General features: G+C 48.8%; 1 protein-coding gene across 4 annotated transcripts in view; it reads left to right on the top strand.

Moving 5' to 3' along the window:
• Positions 1-20,290, top strand: part of Igsf9b (immunoglobulin superfamily member 9B) — a 52,606-nt gene extending 32,316 nt beyond the window's left edge. For 3 of the 4 annotated variants that reach the window (XM_047519328.1, XM_047519327.1, XM_047519330.1), the window contains 5 exons: positions 829-990; positions 1,381-1,426; positions 2,007-3,653; positions 11,781-11,902; positions 14,132-20,290. In XM_047519328.1, the coding sequence (XP_047375284.1) occupies positions 829-990; positions 1,381-1,426; positions 2,007-3,653; positions 11,781-11,902; positions 14,132-14,340 (2,186 nt within the window). In that variant the 3' untranslated portion in view covers positions 14,341-20,290. Of the gene's footprint in view, positions 1-828; positions 991-1,380; positions 1,427-2,006; positions 3,654-5,166; positions 5,213-11,780; positions 11,903-14,131 lie in introns of those variants that run through there. The other variant, XM_047519329.1, reaches the window with a different exon arrangement.
• The last annotated feature ends 204 nt before the right edge of the window (positions 20,291-20,494 follow it).

The raw sequence follows: 20,494 nt of genomic DNA, 5'->3' as shown, positions 1-20,494 counted from the left end.
TGATGAACCTGAAGAGTGGCACTTACTGATACAGTTGTCTTTTGAGTCTAATATAATAGATTGGGGTCCAGTCATGCCTCTGACACTAACTAGCTCTGGAGATTTGGGCCCAAAGTGAGGCTTAAATCTTTACCTGTAAAATGAGAGAACTGAATCTGTCTCTACCTTCCCTGCCAGCACTAGCATCTTCTGTAGCTTAGAGGATGAGGGAATGCTGATCCTTGCTGCGGGAAGCTGCATGCTTGTCTGTAATGAGATGAAAATGAATGGGTCTGAGTGCTATTGCAGTAAGCCCTTTCCTGCTCTAGGATTTTACCTTCAAGGTGAAGAAGGCTCTCATTTGGTAAACATGGCATGGGAAAAAGTAGAAATTCCTGGACTGGAGGACAGAACAACTGGACTCTGGTTAGGACACTGATATAACATGAACTGGTCACTCAATGTAGTGAATCACAGTGTTTGCATTTAGGGAATGAGAGCAATTTGTGTGCTCTGTCTTGCTCATGGGGTTAATATGAGAAGATCTAATAACATGCATAGAAATGCTTTGCACCAGGTAAAGCAGTAGACAAATATAGATGAGCTTTGAAATGGATGCTGTTTCTTTATGAGCTACATAGAGGTTACTCGACTTCTATAGAGGAAGATCAGTCTTTTTCCCTCTTTGCATCTCTATACTTCCTCAGGGTTGGAGTTGAGCCCCAAGACTGAGCCCCAGCATTGCCTGTTGTACAGCAATAGGGGAAGTAACTTGGGGGTCTAGTGTCAGGGTAAGTGGGTATCGTGGAGAAGGATGGGACTTATAGTGCTCCCTGGTCTCCCTTACAGACATCTTCCCGCAGCCAGACCTGACTGATGATGGGCTGGCCCGGCCTGTGTTGGCTGGAATTGTTGCAACCATTTGCTTCTTGGCAGCTGCCATCTTGTTCAGCACTCTGGCTGCTTGCTTTGTCAACAAGCAGCGCAAGCGCAAGCTCAAGCGAAAAAAAGGTGAGTGTCTGCCCCCTCCCCTTTTCAATTTGGCCCTGTTTCAAATGTTCCCCATCAATAGAGACAGACCATTCATAGCATCCTCCCTCGCCCCACTCTCTCCCCTCCCTGGGATATTGGGAAACCAGTATCTTGCTGGTAGAGCTGCCAATATGGGACCTGATTTGAAAGAGAGAGGAGGGAAGCAGGTTGCGGGGAAGAGCTAACAGCAAGTCTGGGCCTGGTGGTGGGCATAGGTCTCTGAACTAGACATGAAGATGCGACCCAAACACAGTGCCTTCCCTTGTGTGGTTTTGCATTGGGCCCACCCCATTGACACCAGGGTGTGGGATGCTGGGTTTTTGTGAACTCAGGCCTCAGAGGGTTTTCTCCATTCATTTGCCCCTCCAGACCCTCCGCTCTCCATCACTCACTGCAGGAAGAGTCTTGAGTCTCCGTAAGTGTCTCTGGCCGTTGTTGGCATGTGGGAGGATGGGAAGACTAGATGTAGATGGACAGTTTGCCTTGCTTTGCCCCATTTCCATGTTTCTTAGCTGTTTCCTATTGACTGATCTGCATGTTAATTTTAAGTTGTCCACAGAGATGGAGGGAGTGGTCGTGTAGATAATAATGGGTTATTTATTTCTCTTTAGCCTTGCAATGTACTTTTGTAATTTTTTTCGCCCTAACAAATTAGCCTAAATAATATGTTATGCTTAAGTCAGTATTAAAATAAGGTTGAATTTCTTGAACAACCTGGGAATGCAGTTGGAGGTGTGCTTAGACAGAGTGTGCCAAATATAGGGGTAGGCCAGAATAAAAGTAGCAATGTGGGTGTTCATTCCAAAAATGGACAATACATGTCTAGACAATTGAGAATTGGCCAGAGTATTTCTCACAAAAATACTCAGCCCATCTTTGCTCTGTTTCTTCAGTGTTGCCCTCCTGGGTGGTAGTGGGTTTTGTGAAGAGAATGAAAAGAAGCTGTAAGCTGGTGTAAGCACCCTTACCCCTTGCTGCTCTTACTCTCCCTGCAGCTTGTCCTCTGGCAAGGTGAGTCCGGAGAGCATCCGCACACTCCGCGCTCCATCTGAGTCCTCCGATGACCAGGGCCAGCCTGCAGCCAAAAGGATGCTGAGTCCCACCCGGGAGAAGGAGCTGTCCTTGTATAAAAAGACCAAGAGGGCCATCAGCAGCAAGAAGTATAGTGTGGCCAAGGCTGAGGCGGAGGCTGAGGCCACGACCCCCATCGAGCTGATCAGCAGAGGCCCTGATGGCCGCTTTGTAATGGATCCCTCTGAGATAGAGCCTTCCATGAAAAGCAGACGCATTGAGGGCTTCCCCTTCGCAGAAGAGACAGACATGTACCCTGAGTTCCGTCAGTCCGACGAGGAGAATGAGGACCCGCTGGTGCCCACATCTGTGGCTGCCCTGAAGTCCCAGTTGACTCCCCTGTCTTCCAGCCAGGAGTCCTACCTGCCACCACCAGCATATAGCCCTCGGTTCCAGCCCCGTGGGCTGGAGGGCACCAGTGGCCTGGGAGGTCGACTCCAGGCCACTGGCCAAGCCAGACCCCCAGCCCCCCGGCCCTTCCACCATGGCCAGTATTATGGGTACCTGAGCAGCAGCAGCCCTGGGGAGGTGGAACCGCCACCCTTCTACATGCCAGAAGTGGGCAGCCCCCTGAGCTCAGTCATGTCGTCCCCACCCCTGCACACAGAGGGACCATTTGGCCACCCCACCATCCCTGAGGAAAATGGAGAGAATGCTTCCAATAGCACGCTGCCCTTGACTCAAACCCCTACGGGAGGGCGCTCCCCTGAGCCCTGGGGTCGGCCAGAATTTCCCTTTGGGGGCCTGGAAACCCCAGCCATGATGTTCCCCCACCAGCTGCACCCCTGTGATGTGGCCGAGAGTCTGCAGCCCAAGGCTTGCCTGCCCCGAGGACTGCCCCCCTCCTCTCTCCAGGTGCCCGCGGCCTACCCCGGCATCCTGTCTTTGGAGGCACCAAAGGGTTGGGCGGGCAAGTCACCAGGCAGGGGCCCTGTCCCAGTGCCGCCCGCCGCCAAGTGGCAGGACAGACCTATGCAACCTCTGGTGAGCCAAGGGCAGCTAAGACATACCAGCCAAGGTATGGGCATACCCGTGTTGCCTTACCCCGAGCCAGCTGAGCCCGGGGGGCACGGCGGCCCCAGCACATTTGGCCTGGACACCCGGTGGTATGAGCCCCGGCCCCGGCCCAGCCCCCGGCAGGCCCGGCGCACCGAGCCCAGTTTACATCAAGTGGTGCTACAGCCCTCCCGGCTTTCACCTCTGACCCAAAGTCCCCTCAGCTCCCGCACCGGCTCTCCAGAGCTCGCAGCCCGTGCCCGGCCTCGCCCAGGCCTCCTACAGCAGGCGGAGATGTCGGAGATCACCCTGCAGCCGCCAGCTGCAGTCAGCTTCTCTCGAAAGTCCACGCCATCCACGGGCTCCCCTTCCCAGAGCAGCCGCAGTGGGAGTCCCAGCTACAGGCCCGCCATGGGCTTCACCACTCTGGCCACAGGCTACCCCTCCCCACCGCCGGGCCCTGCCCCTGCGGCACCTGGGGACAACTTGGATGTGTTTGGACAGACACCTTCCCCTCGGAGGATGGGGGAGGAGCTGCTCCGACCAGAGCCCCCAACAACATTACCTACTTCAGGGTGAGTGTGAGCTGCTGTCTCTTATCCACCTCACCTGGTCAACTTCCTCCCCCCATGCCTCACCCTGCCCTCCACCTTTCCATCGCCCCAATGACAGGGCTTGTGTGGACATGCTGCAGCATCCCTTTGGCAGGAGTTCTGACCGCGGCATTGGCAGGGTGTGGTCACTGGGGTGGGGTGGGGTGGGACTTATCTGCCCAGGTGTTTCACCAGGAGCTTGAGGGATCTTCTCCACCCAGCCCAGAGCTCTCAGGAGGCCCACAGCATACTGGGGAGTTTGGGGCAGGGGAGGGGAACATGGTGTATCAGAGAGTGACTTCTGTGAGTGATGCCTTTGAAGTCTAGGCCTTCCATGTCCCCGTGATCTTGACATTGGGTGGTGGTTCCTTGGAGTTGCCCAGAGACCTCCCGTCCAGGCTCCTTCTCTTCCCCGGCCCCTCCTTCTTGCTAAGAAGGACCCTAGAACCTGACTTCCCTGGGACTACCAGATCAAGGGATGCTTGTTCCCAAACTCCTGCCCATTAACAGCCCTAGTGAACGCCGGACTCCAGGCCTTGTCTACAGCCTCTACAGGAAGGGTGAATCCTGGAGGCTGGGAGAAAAACCTCAGGCCTTTTGTTCTGGGAGCCACATCCCCCATCCCCACCTGTGTGCCTCACAGGAAACTGCAGAGAGACAGACAGACAGACAAGCTCCCGCGATCAGCCCGGCTGAGAGAGCACACTCTAAACTGTAGCAGCTGGTATTCCAGGTACCAGAGTTGGCCTGGACATCTGTCCATACCTCTTCTTCTCTGTCTTTCTATCCTACCTTCCTCCTCCTTCTCCTCACCCTTCCTTCCTTCTCTAGTCAATCTTTCTGTCTGCCTTTCTTTCTTTTCCATTGCCTTTGGGTTGACCTGACTTACTCAGAAGAGCCTGCCATGACTCTGTAGTGCCCCTTGATCTCCCCCATCCCCTTCCCTTTCTCCTTCTTCTTTCCCTTTCTCTCTGTCTTTCTCTCCCTCTGGTTCCGTCCTTTGGTCTTTCTTCTTGATGTAGCTGCCTGTGGAGGGGAGAAGAGTTCCAGAGGAGGCTGGCCTGGTGGTAGGGGCTGGTAGGTGGCTGGGGAAGAGGACCCCAGCAACCTTCCCCTGCCCCCATTCCCTCCCACCCTCTCTGGTACCTGGAAGTGCAAGCTCACCTCCCACCCTCAGTACCACTGCGGGGGCTCCTGGTGGGTGGGTAGAGAAGGGTGGAGAAGGTAGGGAGGTGGAGGAGAGCTCTGGCTAGGGCGCCCCGCCTCTGTCTGCAGGAGATGCTGTCGTCGCCCTGTCTGCTTTGTGCAGCCCGCTCACCTGCTTTGTTCCATCGTGCGTCTGGTTCTCCGTCTCTCTCCTTTCCTCCCTCACCCCATTCTTTGGCCTCGCCTGTGGGTCTCTGCTCGCTGTGCTTCCCCCTCCTCCCCTCTGGGTGTGCGTGGGTGGTTCCCCCTGGCCGGTGTTGGTAACTGCTTTGTTTCTGATTGATCTCAGCTATCTGGGCAGTGTTGTCGAGACAAGCCTCTCCTCAGCTCAATAGGTAAGGGAGCTCCTCGGGGGCGGGCGGGGGCGGGCAGGCGGACGGGGCTTTGGCAGGGCCATCGCTTCCTTGACAGGGGATCCAAACCACATCCCCTCACTGCCCTGCGGGGGGCAGCTACCGCTCCTCGATTCCCATGGCTTCTGGGTTCCCCACATTGTGCTTCTCAGGCTGCTCCAGCTGTACAATGGGCTCAGCCCGAACACCCTTAACTGCAGCTTGTAACCTCCCAGCCCATGTCCAGTCCCTCCCAGAGCTCCCTGCAGTTGCTCCTACTCAGACCCCCATCATCCTGCTGGCAACACACCTAGAACCTCCTTCCCCAGCAGCCCGGGTCTCTGCATGCACCCAAGGGACCCAGGATGCCCACAATCAGCTTTGCATCTCCACCCTTGGGGACCTATTTGCACCCCTACTGATGTCTAGGACCTTTCCCTCACCCTCAAACCTCTGCCCTGTTTTCCCAGCAGCCTCATGCATATTGTCCCCATTCTAGCTACCCACCCAACAAAGGCTTGAATCTTCCCCTGGGATTGCTGGTGCCTCACGCACTTCTTGGAATCATAATATTAGGTTATCTTAAGGAGCCCGAGTGTTCCCCCTCAACATCTGGGTCTTCCTCAGGTTCAGGTGGCTTCTGATCATGTTAGGGCAAGAGTGGTGAAATATTACCACTTCCCCATACTCCTTGCATCCTGCAGCCTGTTCTTGGTTGTTTTAAGACTGAACAGTGACCTCGCCCTTGGGTCCAAATTGCTTTTCAAGGTCCCTGTATTAGCTCTGCAGACCTCCTTGGGCAAGGGCCTTGGCAGGAGCTCCCTCCTCCAGGCAGAAGGAAGTTAAGTTAGCAAGAGGGGAGAATGAATCAGCACTGCATGAGCCTGCCCTGCATGGGTGACTCCTTCCTCTAACATCCTTCTGGGTGGAGGGCAAAAGAATGTGACCATGTAGGGGGCCACTGAGTCTCTTAAACAGGCTCAGAACACTCAAGGCTCTTTCTTTCTCTCCTGGTTACCTAAAAAGATGCTTATTTTGGTCATGGATGTCACTGACCATGCTTATGAATGCATAACACTACACTGGGCATCTGCATGGGAGAGAGAGAGTCTTCTATCTAAGTGCTTTTGGCTTCCCCAGATGAGAAGTAGGTACCCTTTCCCACTTTGCAATACCAATAGAGGCTAATTTTTCTAATTCTGGACTATAAGTCACTTTGGGTCTTAAAAATGTCCTGTCATAAAGAGGACTTCTTGACATAGTTCTTAATGACCTGCAGCTATGTCAGTAGCCAAGAGGCCCTGGAATTGTGTATGAGGTTACTGGTGTCATGCTGCATTTCCCAGCACTGGAGGGAGGATGAGGGCCAGCAGGTAGCATTTATGAGCTCACCTGCTCCAGGATCCTCCTGTGGCTTCCTGGTTGAGTGCTACAGAGGAGTGAGAGTGACTGACCAAACTGCACCTTCCCTCCCCTCCTTGCTGTCTCCCCTGTTGCCCTTGGGGTGGGTAACTCTAGACCAGCTTTCACCCCAACTCCTGAAGAGTACCTGGACTCCATTCTCATTGATTACTTCCACTCTCCACTCCCTACTCTGTTGAGCCCTTTTCCCTCATGATCCCACCATTCGAGATCTGAGAGAACCCAGATGTCCTATCACTGTTGTGGCAAACCCAGAAACCAGGGGCAGCGATGAGGGACTTGTTCCTCTCCTGGGGTGGCCAGCATCTCCTGCCTAGGAGAATGAAATCCTCCCACATCCTCCGAGTTAGACCTTCATGGTGCTGGGCAACAGGAGCCTCTGCTCGCTCTCCTGCTTGCTGAGAGCCTCCCTGGGGCACAGTTGCTGCTGGGGCCATGGGGAGACGGCAGGCTCCTCCGTAGACGCTGTCTTCATGCTGCGCCTTTGCATGTGTGCCCACTCGGTCTTGCTTGGAGAAGTTGTGACGCCTCTTGTCTACGTTCGTTCTCACTGTTTCTTTCCCCTTCAATTTCTCTCCTATTCCTTCTTCCCACACCTGTCGTTGTCTCCCCTGCCTCTCCTCTTTTCTTTCTCCCCTTTTTCTCCTCTTCCCAACTCCCATCTCAACATGTGGAGTTGTATTGTGTGGACCTGTCCTTGTGTGAATTGCTAGGGGCTGAGCTGTTCACTCAGTTCCCATCTGATGCTGGTAGCACCCCTGCGCTCACATCTTTACCTAACCCTCTTCCCCCTTAATACCTGTGGTGACCTCAGTGATGCAGGGGGTTTGGAAGTCTTTTATAGGTGAACTTAGGAGGTAACTCCCATTTGCCTACCAGCCTCTCCTGAGTTTTGAGGTTCTGAGGCAGAGACTTGGTCTGTACCCTGACCCCACTGAGAGGGACTGTCTTGGAATCAGGCTGGGTTGGGGCTGACCTGAACATGCCTGGCTGTCTGTGGAAACTTGGAGAATGGCCATATTGCGTACATGAGTGGATTTCCTCTGCCTCCCACCCACAGTATCTCACTGGGCAAGTGGAGTTTGTGTTCACACAGTGAAGAAGAGGAGGAGGAAACTGCTCTTTAAGCCACTGCTTCTGCCTGTTGACTGGGCGGGGTAACTGGGAACTGCGTTGTAATGGTCAAGCTCATAGGGCATTGAGGGAAGGAAGTGTCCAGATAGATTTTGACTTTTTCGCCCTGAATTTGCCTGCTTTGAACCTGACTGCCTTGTTCCTTCGCTATCTTACTTAAGCAAAGAGCCAAGCAACTAAGACCTATTGTGCTGAATAAGCTTAATTGGGGTTTTGTGTGCATCTTTTTTTTGGGAGGGGGGAGAAGAGGGAGGGACATATTAAAATAAAACCCTAGCAATTTTTGGTAGTTCTGAACTTTAGTAAACACCACTAGGTCAGTAACTGAGATATATGGAAAATGGGAGACCCCAAAATCCCATAGACTTTGAGGCTCATTTTTCAGTGGTATTCTTACTTCCTGGGAAGAGAATGCCAGAGTTTGCAGCATTCCTGCATGTTTGGAAGGATTTAGGCTGACCGGAAGGAAAACAGGGACCTTAGCTTCTTGGAGAGCCCGAAGTTAGGTTCTGCTGTAACAGGGCCTTTTACAGGTCAAGTGCAGGTTGACTACATAGCTTTATTCCAGGGTTAGGAAGGAGTTGACTAACTCTAGCTTCTTGTCCAAGATATCTGCACCAGAGGCTCCCAAACCAGAAAGGTACCAGTTGAGATTGATATTAATAGGGGACATGATCACCCTTGCTAAAAAGGGAGGTATTTTGATTGCAGAGGGCTTCATGCTATTGGTAAAGTCTGTTGGAACACTTTTCATGTGCCTTTTTTGTATAATTTACCATAAATAAACCCATTTCGTGTGTCCCCTTTCCTTCCATCTGTCCTGCTAGACACTTTTATTTTTTCCTTCCGGCATTAGGCTAGTGTCCGGATGCACCTAGGAAACTTCTGTCAGGCTGCACTGAGTCAGGAGCTAGAGCAGGTGGGCAGCAGGTGTCCTGGAAGGACTGGAGTCTGGCTGTTTCTCAAGGGAAGATTTCCTTCTCCTTATCACTGGATCATTACTGTTTGGGAATTTTTACCTTGAAGACATAACTTTAGCCAGTTTTTCTCCATCTCCAGTCTGTCTTAACCCTCGCTCTGATACTAAGGCAGAGCACACTGGTGACTAGCAACTAGAACATTTACAGGGAAGAGTTATTTCTCAGGTGTGGCTTGGAAGCAGTGCTTTTCTTTCATTGGAGCTTCTGTACCTGTTTTTATGGGGAAGAAATTCGAAGAGTAATTTATTTTAATACTGACTCTATTTCGGGACACTGGATTATTAGGTAAATTGCTTAATCTCTCTAAACTTCAGTTTCTCCATCTGAAATGTGAAGTTATCACTTAGGGTTGTTGAAAAGATTAAAGACAATTGTTATAGACAACATAGAAGAGTGCCTGGCATGGTAAGTGGTAAACAAATGCAGTGTGGCAAAAATGATAATAGTAATAATATATTGATTGTAAGCATAACATCCCTCCTAGAAGTTTCACCTGGCTTGAAGAATCCATAGGAATTTTCAGGGGTGCCCTGTACCAACTTCTTACATAGTTTGTATCCTGACCTCACTGAGCAGGACTGGCTTGTGGTCAGGCTGGGTTGCTGCTGAGCTGTCTGCTGGGTGCATGGAGAGTGGATGCACCCACTTTTTCCCTGGTCAGAGTATGTATGTGAGGGATTTCCTCTACCTCCCATCTACAGTATCTCAGCAGGCAGGTGAAGTTTGTGTTCAGGTGGTGAAGAAGAGGAGGAAACTGCTCTTTATTTTGAGACAGGTTTTCTCCAAATGGCCCAGACTGGCTTTGAACTTGTGATCCTCCTGCCTCAGCCTCCAGAGTAGTTGGGATTACAGGTGGATACCATGTGCCTGGCCAGGAACTGCTCTTTAAACCACTGCTTCTGCCTGTTGACTTGTGTGTGTGTGTTGGGGGGGAGGGGGTAACTAAAACTGTGTCTAACTGTGGCTTACTCAGGAGTATGTTGGAGAATACTGTTCTTGCCTATGTTGTGCCTCCTCAGATTGTATATTCCTTAACTTGTATGGTCTTTCTGAAGAAACTGCCCAAGACCAGGATATGGAGATAACTGAACAGGTGGATTCACATCTTTGATTTTCCTTTTAGGCAGCATGAAGAAACCTTGGTCAAGGCTGAGAAGGGGATGAGGACATTCCCCCAGCCTCGGGAAGGCAGGTTCCCTCCTGCCCTAGTCATCCAAATTCCCTTCCAGCTGCTACTATAGTAGAAGATCTCTGTGGGTAGACTCTGGGATTTGTAGAAAAGGAAGAAGTGGGGCATTGATCTAGGGGGACTTGGGAAAAGACCCAACTTGATGTGAGTCGGACTACTATTTCTTGAGATGCATGTGTACCTGGGTACACACATGTGGCACCATGTGGGCTGCTGCTTAGCACTACTGTCAGGAAGCTGTGGGGAGTGAAGAAGTTGTCTCTGACTTGAACTTTGAGGGGGCTTCTTGATACTTCATGTGCTAAAAGACTTCAGAATGGTGACATCCATCAAAGAAAATGGAGGCCACTTCATTGCCAGTTACTGCGGCAGAGAACAGAGGCTTACCTACAATGAGTCTGTAAGTTTCCTCTTCCCTGGTGCTCATAGAAACATCTGATGTTGGGCGGATGGATTTGTAGTCTTTTCATACCTCTCTCATTGTTTTTCTTTTCTTCCTTTTTTTCTTTTTAACCTCAGATGGCTTGCAGACCTTTGGGGACTTCTTTGGCCCTCTCAGCATTATCTGTCTTTTGATCAGGATTTATAAAAAACATGATTGTGATGGAGATGGGGGAGGGAGATGTGAAGATTGAGGAGGGGAAGAATGTGAGTCACCTCTGCTGCCGCCACGTCCTAGAATGTCTCTACTTCCTTGCTGGTGCTAATACCAATGCTGGGGAAGAAAGAGCCCCCTGTCTCTTTTTCCCCCTTTATTTCTCAGGCTCCAGGCTGGCTTCCTTTGAGAAGAAATAACATTGATTAATATGTCTTGATAAACATACCTTCCAGATGTTCTTTAGTTATGACTCTTGAAAATTCTCTCTAGTATGCACAGATAGTCACACACTGCTCTCCTCTCAGTTCACTTGGGTCCCCTTGATTACCTGGACTGCGCAGGCTCTGGTTAAACAGTTGCCTGTGTCTTCGCCGTGTAGTTAGTCCATCAGGGAAATAACAAAATCCACCTTCCCCCACCAACTAAGGTGAAGAGAGACCTACATATGTGGTTCCCCCCTCCCAACCTCAGTGTCTTTATTAAATCTTAAAATGTAGACTCCATAGGATACTTATTATAGACAGCAAGGGCTTTGTGAGGCTTCAGATTTGAATACCCTGTCATAACCTACTTCCACCATCTTCTGTTCTCTTATAAGACAAAGGAAATCAGCCTAATCTGCAGGGTCAACCAGATAACCCCTGCTGAAAATGTTGTTCTGTGACCATTATTTGTTGCTATTTGCTGCAAGATTCAGCCAGAATCTCGCAGACAGAGGGGAAGCTGCCCAGTGCCCAGTGGGTTTTACGGAGCCTCCATCACACTGGGCATTGGGCTTCTCATTTTGCCCTTTCCTTTTCTGGAGATGGAGGACAGTCAATTGGAATTAGAGTTGCTCACCTTCTGCTTTCACCTTTTACTTTTCAGCTTAAGGTCTTGATTGTGATGATTTCTAGGAAGTGCAGATGTTGAACCCACTTTTACTCTAACACTTACTCGTCCCAGCCTGAGTCACATGTGATGGGGCTTACTATTAAAGTTTCTCTCTCCATTTTCTAGGGTCTTCTGATTGCTCTACAGATTGCTTTCCACCTGAGATAGGCCACCTGGTGCTGAAACTTTCTCCTGGGTTTTCTCCCTTCCAGGAGCAATAGGAAGGCAGGTGTCAAGGAACCATTGTGGACACCTTGGACTCCATAGCCCTGGGCTCTATCCTTCTATGGGCCAGCTCTATGGCTTTCTTCCAGCCCTCTTCCAAAACTCCCTCATCCAGGAGCTGACCTGTGCTTGTCTAATTATTCCTTGCAGAACACTTCCACCTGCGTCCGGGAATGCTGCTGTACCTGAGAGGCTGGAGGCTCTGAAATACCAACGGATAAAGAAGCCCAAAAAGTCATCGAAGGGCTCTTCGAAGTCAAAGAAACGATCCGGTAAATGGTGGGAAGCATCTGCTCCTCTCTTTCCACCTTGCTTTCCCATCGTCAAGATGCTTGTCAGTTGGGTCCAGGATTCCAACTGTGGGTTTTCTCTAGAATCAAATTCATTAGCTTCTCTTGTTCTTGGTTTCTTTTTTTTTTCTTTTTTTAAATTTTAATACTTCTTTTTTTTAATCTTTATTTATTTATTTGTTTATTTTTATGTGGTGCTCAAGATTAAACCCAGTGCTTCACACATGCTAGGCAAGCGCTCTACCACCGAGCTATAGCACCAGCCCTCTTGGTTTCTTTTTAAACATTCATTTTCAAGTAATACACATATGTGATTTTCATATATAAAATGAGAATGATAAGATTCAAATATGGCTACCTCACTCACTTAATTAATTTCCTCCCACCTAGGGAGCCATCACTCTCAATAGTACGTACGTCTGCTGAGCAGTTTCTGTGCATGTAGGTTTTGAAAATATATCAAATTGTTTTAATGTGTTTTTTAATGACATAAATGTGTGTGTGTGTGTGTGTGACATAAGTGTGTGTGTGTGTGTGTGTGTGTGTGTGTGTAGTCAAGTGTCACCTGATAGGACGTATTCTAAGAAATGCATCATGAGGCAATTTTGTCATTGTGTAAACATTACCAAGTGTGCTTTAAACTAAAACTGGGATGGCTAGGACATCACTAGGCAGTATCTTAAGGGACCATCATTGTGTATGTGGTTCACCATTGGCCAAAATGTTGTTATGTGGTACATAACTGTTAAGTTATAATAAGCAAAATTTATTTGCTTATTGCAAAATAAGCCTTGTCAGATTCTCTCTTGTTCTGATGATGGTGGGCCTGGTACCTACTCTATGTTGACAACTCTCAATTGTCTGTCCTTAGCCCAGGTCTCATCTCTGAACTCAAGTTTTGTATTCCCAGTTGACTGTTGAACATGCAATTGGATGTTTTAGAAGCCTTTTAATGTCCCAAATAGGGTTATTGATTTCCCTTTCCTAATCAGCTCCTTCTCACTTCTTCCTCAGTTTAGTAAATGGCATTGCTTTCTACCTGTATTCTTTTCTTGCTCTCATGGTTTATACCCAATTCATTTGGTAAGGTCTGTTGGCTCAACCTTTATAATGTATCCTGGCCAGTGTGTGCTGTCTCCACTGCTAAGCTTGCAGTCTGCATCCCCCTCCTTTCCTGCCTTGACTGTTGCAGTACCTTGGAGCTGGCCCTCCTGTCCCAGCCCTACTCCTTCTACAGAGTGTTCTGCACATAGCAACCAGAGCAAGCTTTAGAGGACAGAACAGTTTTCTCTTTTTCAATGGTATGTGGGTACGCACATGCACACACCTGCTTCTGGTTAAAACCTGCCAGAAAGCTCCCCCATGTAACCAGAACAGATTTCAGACTCCTTCAACACCCCTGCCAGTCTTCCTGGGCTGTGGAACATGCCACATTTGCTCTTAACTCAGGACTTTTGCACTGGCTATTCCTAGTAATGGAATAATTTCTCTTTAGATCTGTGGAAGTCTTATGATTAAAGACAATTCAAGTGTTAAGCCTTCAGGGAGCAGAAGCAGTGCCTCAGTTGTTTGTTATCACATGAGTGCTTTATCTTTCATTGTTACACTTGTGGCATCTGAAAATTCTATTTCTCTTTCTCCCAACCCCCATACTGAAGTACAATCCTATAGAAAGCAAGCCTTTCCCATTGCATCTCCAGATTGGCCATGAGGCGGAGGAGTGGCCCTGGCAGTATAGGAAGGGTCCAGGTCTGAATCTATTGCAGATGATTAAAATCTGTGTAATGTCCATCACTGTTTGGGGTTGATGAGAAAAATGTATTGAGTCAGAGCCCATTCTTAGAAACCTTGATTCCTGGTTCCTCCAATATACCTGGTACCCTGTAGACACTGCTAAAGAAATATTTGTAGATTGATTCATGAGATCTATGCATTTATAGAAGGAAAAATCATATCCATCCTACTCCTTTGACTCTCATTAGAACAAGGGGAGCAGGGTCAGGTTAGTTGTTGCCTTAGCAGTAAAGGAAGTGGTTTCTCTTTAGTTCAGTCTCATCTCTAGTATACTCAGAGGATTCACCCTTTGTTTCACTGTTAGAAACTCAGCATATATGTCCTGGCCCGTGCCAAAGGTGAGTGTGTGGGGCTGCATTCTTCCTTTTCACCTCCTTTCTCTTCTCTTTGTTTTTTTTTCTGTTTCCTTCTCTTTAGACGGTTCTGCCTCCCAGGCTCAGCAGCTTCCCAACTCTCAGGTTCTGTGGCCCGACGAAGCTGTCTGCCTCCGAAAGAAGAAGAGACACTCTCGTCCTGACCCTTTTGCCCGGCTCTCAGACTTGTGCCACCGCCAGCTTCCAGAAGACCAGACAGCAATCCTCAACAGTGTGGATCATGATGACCCAGGCCATGCCACTCTGCTATGACTCCACACCTCTCTAAGTGTCCCAGGGCAGGGTGCTGGGCTGTGGGGGCAGGGAGGGACATCATGTGGGGCCTCATCCTCCTCTGCCCACCACGGCATGGTTCAGACCTTTGTCCTGTGTACCCTCTCTCCTGCCAGAGTTGGAGTCTCCCCTCAGATCCTGGCCAGCTGGCCTTGTCCACAGGAGAGAGGGCTGGGGCAGATCTTTTGCCTGTGGGTCAGGGAGCAAGTTGGGGACAGGAAGATATCTGTCTCCATCCACTTCTCCCTTGATTTTTCTCACCTCTTCAATGTCTTTGAAAGTGAAGAAGAGGAAAGCAATGGCTTTTACTGCTCTCTGCTTCTGTTTTAGTTTTTCAAGTCCCAGGAGATGGCTAGACTTCCATCCCATCTTTCAAATTCCACATATATATAGATATAGATACAAATGCACATGTATGTAGTTGGTGGGTTTCTCTATGTGTATATATATGTACATTGAAGCAAAGTGCTGTTTCTTTCTGTGGTCAATGAAGGAAGGAGGAGGGCAGTGGACAGCTGGGGTTTGTGAGCAGGGTTGGCTGCGAGCTGGCTGGGCACCCTCATGTCTATCTCGGGGGATTATTCTTGCTGAAACAGGATTCATGCCTCTCAGCTGAAGTCACCATTGTTCTCTTTAACTTGTCCCAACCAGAGCAGAAATGGGGCCCTGCCATGATTGCCAGCTGCCTGCTTTGTGGGTTTAGCAAACCGTTACCACTGAACTAAACACAAACCTTTCTTCCTTGGTTGCCAGGTGAAGTAAGTGTGACCAGGCACAGGGTCAGACTGGCATCTTTCTACCTTCCACAGTTTGGCCCACATGACAGAAGTAGAAGCTACTTTGCAATGGAACTGACAGGCAGGCCCTGGTGCACAAACCCAAGCTCACATGATCATGCATCAACTGTTCCTTTTGGTCCAGCCAGGGCTAGGAGCCCTGTGGCCTAAGGTTTTCCCATTCTGGGGTCACCTGTGCTGAGCACCATGCTGCCATAGCTCTATTTATATCACTCTCCAGCTCTGCACTTTCTGGAGTGTTGCTCCATGGTGGCTGATTGGCTCCTCCTTTCCTATTGTGGGAGCTAATTCTCCAGATTGATTAATTGCCACTTGTGCAGAGTTGCCGGCAGCTTCTTTGCATACTTGCTACTTGCTGCCTGCCATCTCTGCTTTGCCTTGAGGGTCCCCCTTCTCCCTGGGGACCCAAAGTCTGGTAGCATGTCCTAAGGATGCCTCAGATGGCTGTGTTCTGGGGTACTCTTTTCCAAGTACTCTTGAATAGAGCTTTCTGAGACACAGGAATGGAGGTGAAACAGGCAGCAGGCAGGGGTGTGGGTCTTGATCTTTCCTCTGCCAAAATCTTGTCCTAGTTCAAACTAGCACCCAGAAACATTTGTGAGGCCATCTTCCTACTCAGATATCTCTCTCTCTTCCCATAAGATAACGGTGCTGCCCAATAGAGCAGACCAAGGATGGGGCAGAGAGAGGAACTGTTCTCATTCTCTCCTCTTCTTGTGTAGGAGGCTACCCTTCTGGCCTGGCCTAGAATAATGGAAATTGCTAGGATCCTTGAAGTATTTCCTTCTTGGTGCTGCTGTTTTAGTGGGTTTGGGGACATCCACTTCTCCCCCAGTGACCTGCTATTACATTGGCCACGTCAAAGCACTAGGAGGCTTCTGCTTGTCTCATTGCAGTTGCCAGTGGCTCAGCCCAATGACCTAGGCAAGATGTGATCTCTGAGGGCTGGGAAGCCGGTCCTTTGTTGGAGCTTCCATCTTGGGGGATGGGCTTCGCCTTTGCCAGCCAGGCCTTGGTGCTTCCTACTCTTTCCTAGTGAGCTGGGAACCAACCCTTGAGGCTCTGCCATGTGAGCTACACCACCACAGTTCATTTATGGATGTGCACCCTTGGTGTGGAACCTGGACCTTCAGCTGATGCACTCTGTGAGGCATTGGAATCCACTTGACCACTAGGCAGCTCTAGCAAACTGGAAAAGTAGAGTTGTGTGCCTCTTTGTTTTCTTTTCAGAGGTGGTGCTACCACTGCCACCGTGCCACAGTGGGCTGCTCACTGGAGCACCTCTCCCAGGGGGGATGGGGAGCAGGCCTACCCGAAATATCAGTTTGGAATGTTGGGACTTACAGCAGGTAGCCTTTGTCTCACTGGGGATGGCCAGCCCAGGTCCTGCGATAGTCTGTGATTGCCATACATCAGGTCTGAAGGACTTTGGGATAAATTTGGCCAACTGTTATGAGCACCCTCCTGGGATTTCTAGTCCCTGAGGCCATCTGGGTCTTGAGGTTAGAAAAGAAGAGGAGAAGTTGATGTGGAAGGTTTTGCTTTACAATGTCATACAGGGCCAAGAGCCAAACCTTGTGGGCTGAGGCATCTCTGCCTACAACTCACTTTCCAGAGGTCCTGTGCTAACAAAGGTGCTGACTCCCTTCTTTTCTTGCCTCTACCAGTGCCCCTTACCTCAGCATATCAGACCAAATGGTGGGAGCTGTGTTTTCCTCTGGCCACTGGGTGGCAGCTCTGTGGTGATGTCCTCAGGACAAGGAAGGGACCCAAGGTCTACCTATTCCTCTGTGGCCTTGGACTATTCTACTCCTAATGGGGGCTTCCTTCTTGTGACAGTGTCCTTGGAGGCCATCAACCTCCCTGCATTCCTGGGAGCTATTTCAGTCCTTACTTTAAGGACTGCAAAGGAAATTGACAAAATAGGATCCCCTCTGTCCATGGAGTGGATAGTCAAGGTTTCACATAATGTGCTGGGTATGGGCACATGTGTAACAGTTCAGTTGGGAACATATGGATGTTGGGGGTGTTTCCACTTTGGGGAACCAATGTCCTTTGCACTCTGCCTTTGAACATAGCAACGACCACTCTTAAGTTTTCTAGTACTTTCACTTTCTACTCTGGGAGATCACATGTCTTCCAAACTTCCCCCTTTAGGATCTGGTAGCCTTGCAGTAGAAGTAACTCAGATAAAAACCTATTCCTGTAGCTCAGATTTTTGTCTGCCTCTTTCTTCTGCATCTTGATTGGAAACAGTGACTGTTTCAGCATTAGTTGATCCACAGAGAAGGAAGAGGATAAAGTGGGTCTCTAAGGGACATGAGAGGCTGCAATTGTTTAGGGAAAGATGAGCAATAAGAAGGAGAAGGTGGATTCTGTTTCTTGATTTGCTGGTTGGCCACCAGTGGCTTCATGGTTTTGAGTGGAGTCCTGGTGTAGATTGTCAATGTGGGCCCAGCAACTGGGAGTGGACCCTGCCTGTTGGCCAACCTATCTCCATAACAACTTTCCTTGAGAGACTGGGGGTAGGAGAGGCCTTCTCAGATTCTATTTCTTAATAGGAAGGATGCCTTTATTCCAAAGGGCTGAAAGGGTCTGCACCCTCCTGTGAGGAAGGGTCTGGGTCACATGATCATGTCCTTGGGGGAAGGATTCAGCAGGGGTAGAGAGGGGTAAGTACTTATTGAACTTTTTCCATGTACTCTGTCTTTATTTTTGATTTGTGATCTAAAATATTCGGATTGAACAGATTTCAGTCATTTGTTCCCATGCCCTTTTCATGCATAAGACACTGGGTAAGGTTCAGATGTGGAATTTCCTTTTTTTTTTTCCTAGCAAACTGTAGCTTCAGGAGAGAAACAAACGTCATGGAGCATCAGGGCATCTTTGCCACTGCCCAGAATTTGAATCTGTGACTGGGACTGTTTCTTCCAGTTTTGTTAGCAGAAGCCTTTTGGGGTATGGGGGTGGGCTAAGGGAAGAATTGTAGATAAGTACATTTTATTCATATATAGAAAACCCTAGGAAAAGAAAAGCTAATGGTTAATCTTGGGCTTGCTTTGCTTGCATGTAAAGGAGCTTTGGGGGGCATTGCAGGGATTTGTGGGGAGCAGTAGAAAGAAGTCAAAGGGCAGAGATGAGCAGAAACATAGGGTAGCTCCTGGATGCTCTCAGTGGGAACCATGAGCATTGCCAGTAGTGCTACTCGGCCCAGTCCTACCTTTTGTGTCTTCTCCAAAATAAAGTCAAAGCAAACTCCAGTAAGATGGAGACTCAGAGCCCCACATGACTGCATTTGTGGAGGACTTGGGAGGTATCTTGATGGTCAGTTCTACATTTAAGTGTGGTAACTGTTGGGGCAGGGGTGCTCCAGGAGGGGTAGTGGAGCATGAAAAGCTCTGATCCTTTGCCAGATATGTGTGAGGCTGGAAGGAAACAGTGTTGGATCACTTTTGAAGTTGGAAGCAGGGATCCAGGGGTAGGATTGTAAGCCCCAAAGAAGGGAACATCAAGCCTTACCATTCTCTTTAGGGCATGTGATAACTTAGTTACAAATAATAGAGTAGTGTACACATTTCAAGAACAACAGTGCCTGCCTGGTGAGGGACAGGCTGAGTGGTGGCAGCGAAGAGCCTGTGAGGCAAAGGTTGGTGCGGGAGTGGGGGTTAGCCACTGAGAACAGATTGTGGGTGGAGGCTGGCACACAGGCTCAGACTGGATCTTCCTCTTAGCTGGACTTACTTGCTTCTTCCAGAATTAGTCTCTAACACTAAGTGCCCATGTGTGAACATCTTCACCATCTACTTCAGCTTTATCTGTTTGTTTTTGGGATTCCTCAGGTCCAAAGTTGGGAGACTTAAACGTGAAATGCTCATTCTATCACCATGTCTTGGTCAGCAGAGAAGGAAGGATCCTTCTTAAGAGCTTTGTGTATTTGCTCTCATAAGAAGGGCCAGTTACCTTTCTTCCTCATCCATTATTAAAAAATATTCACAAGACTTTGGAGGTGGTGGTAGAAGAGGAATGGAGCCTGGTATCTATATTTGTCATCCCTTTTTCTTGAGGTATAGGAGAGTCTTCAGGCCATGAAGCTACATAGTGACTTTATGCCTAGAGGTTTGTCTTCACTTTTTCTTTTGATAAGTTAAAAAGTCACTAGTCTGACTGAGGTGAGCAGATGAAAGCATTTCACTTTGTGATCAGAGACCAGCCACTTTTCCCTCCTCCTTAATGTCTCCAACTCTGCTTCCTTGGATCAAGAGGCAGAATCTAAGCTCTCTTCTTTAGAAGAAATCCATAAACCAAGGATCAAAACCCAGATTGAACTTTAGCACTTATACCAACTTAGAGTTTAGATAGGGGTGTCTCTTACCAGCCCTCCCTCTGACTGATAGTGAATCTGCACAGGTCCAGAGCCTTATTTCTGGACCCCTGTCTATTCTTTCAAATAAATCTTTCAGGAACAAATAAAACATCCCACCAGATGTTTTGTGCATTGCTTTGCTCAGAAGGTAATTTTCTCATGATCTTGTTTTAAGTTGAAAGAAAAATTCCCAATCAATTAAGCCTGAACCAAAGCAATCCATAGGCCCTAAGAGTTTCTGAGTAGGATAAAGAAAATTAAGCATTATTGCAAATATTATAAATGGCTGACCATGGCTTAGGGGAAGAAGAGTCAGGATATTTTGATTGTTAAGTACTTTGGTAGAACAGCAACTGGTCATTGAAATCAAATGGGCATCCTCTTCTATAGTGGGTCAGTAGTAGTAGTTGGGATTCTGAAGAGAGCTGATAACATAGTTGTCTGCTTTTGACCACTGGCTGGGAAAGCTAGATTGAGAAATTCAACCATAGTGGTATAATTTCTCAGCTCCCATTCCTGGTCTTCTGGTCTTCCTCTTCCCACTAAATGGTGATATGAATGACTGTCTAGCCTGTTTTTCTTCAGGGTCTTGAAGAAATATGCCCCACCAATCTCATCTCCCCCTGGTTCTGGGTTTCTTGGATTTATTTTAGGAACTAGGGCAAGTTCTCCCTCTTCACTTCTTGTACACATCAGTTAGGTTCCCTTTCCTTCTGTCCCCCACTTCTATAGGGCTCCAGGGATCTTGAACTTGTGCATGGTTTATGATAGGGAGGTGTTTGGGTGGGGAAGGGAATCGGGGAGGGTGCAGGGGTTGGGCTGGGGAGGGGAATTTGCATTTGCAGCCTTAGAAATACTGCAAGCATGCTTTTGGGCACCCTTGGGGTTTTCACATAAGTAGATGGTAGGGGCAAATGCCTTATGCTTCTCATTTTGGTGATGAGGGCACAGGGGCATTTTGCTTCTTTTTGAC

Source organism: Sciurus carolinensis, chromosome 11, assembly GCF_902686445.1.
Source record: "Sciurus carolinensis chromosome 11, mSciCar1.2, whole genome shotgun sequence".
NCBI classification, from domain to species: Eukaryota; Metazoa; Chordata; class Mammalia; order Rodentia; family Sciuridae; genus Sciurus; species Sciurus carolinensis.
This window is presented reverse-complemented; position numbering and strand designations above follow the sequence as displayed.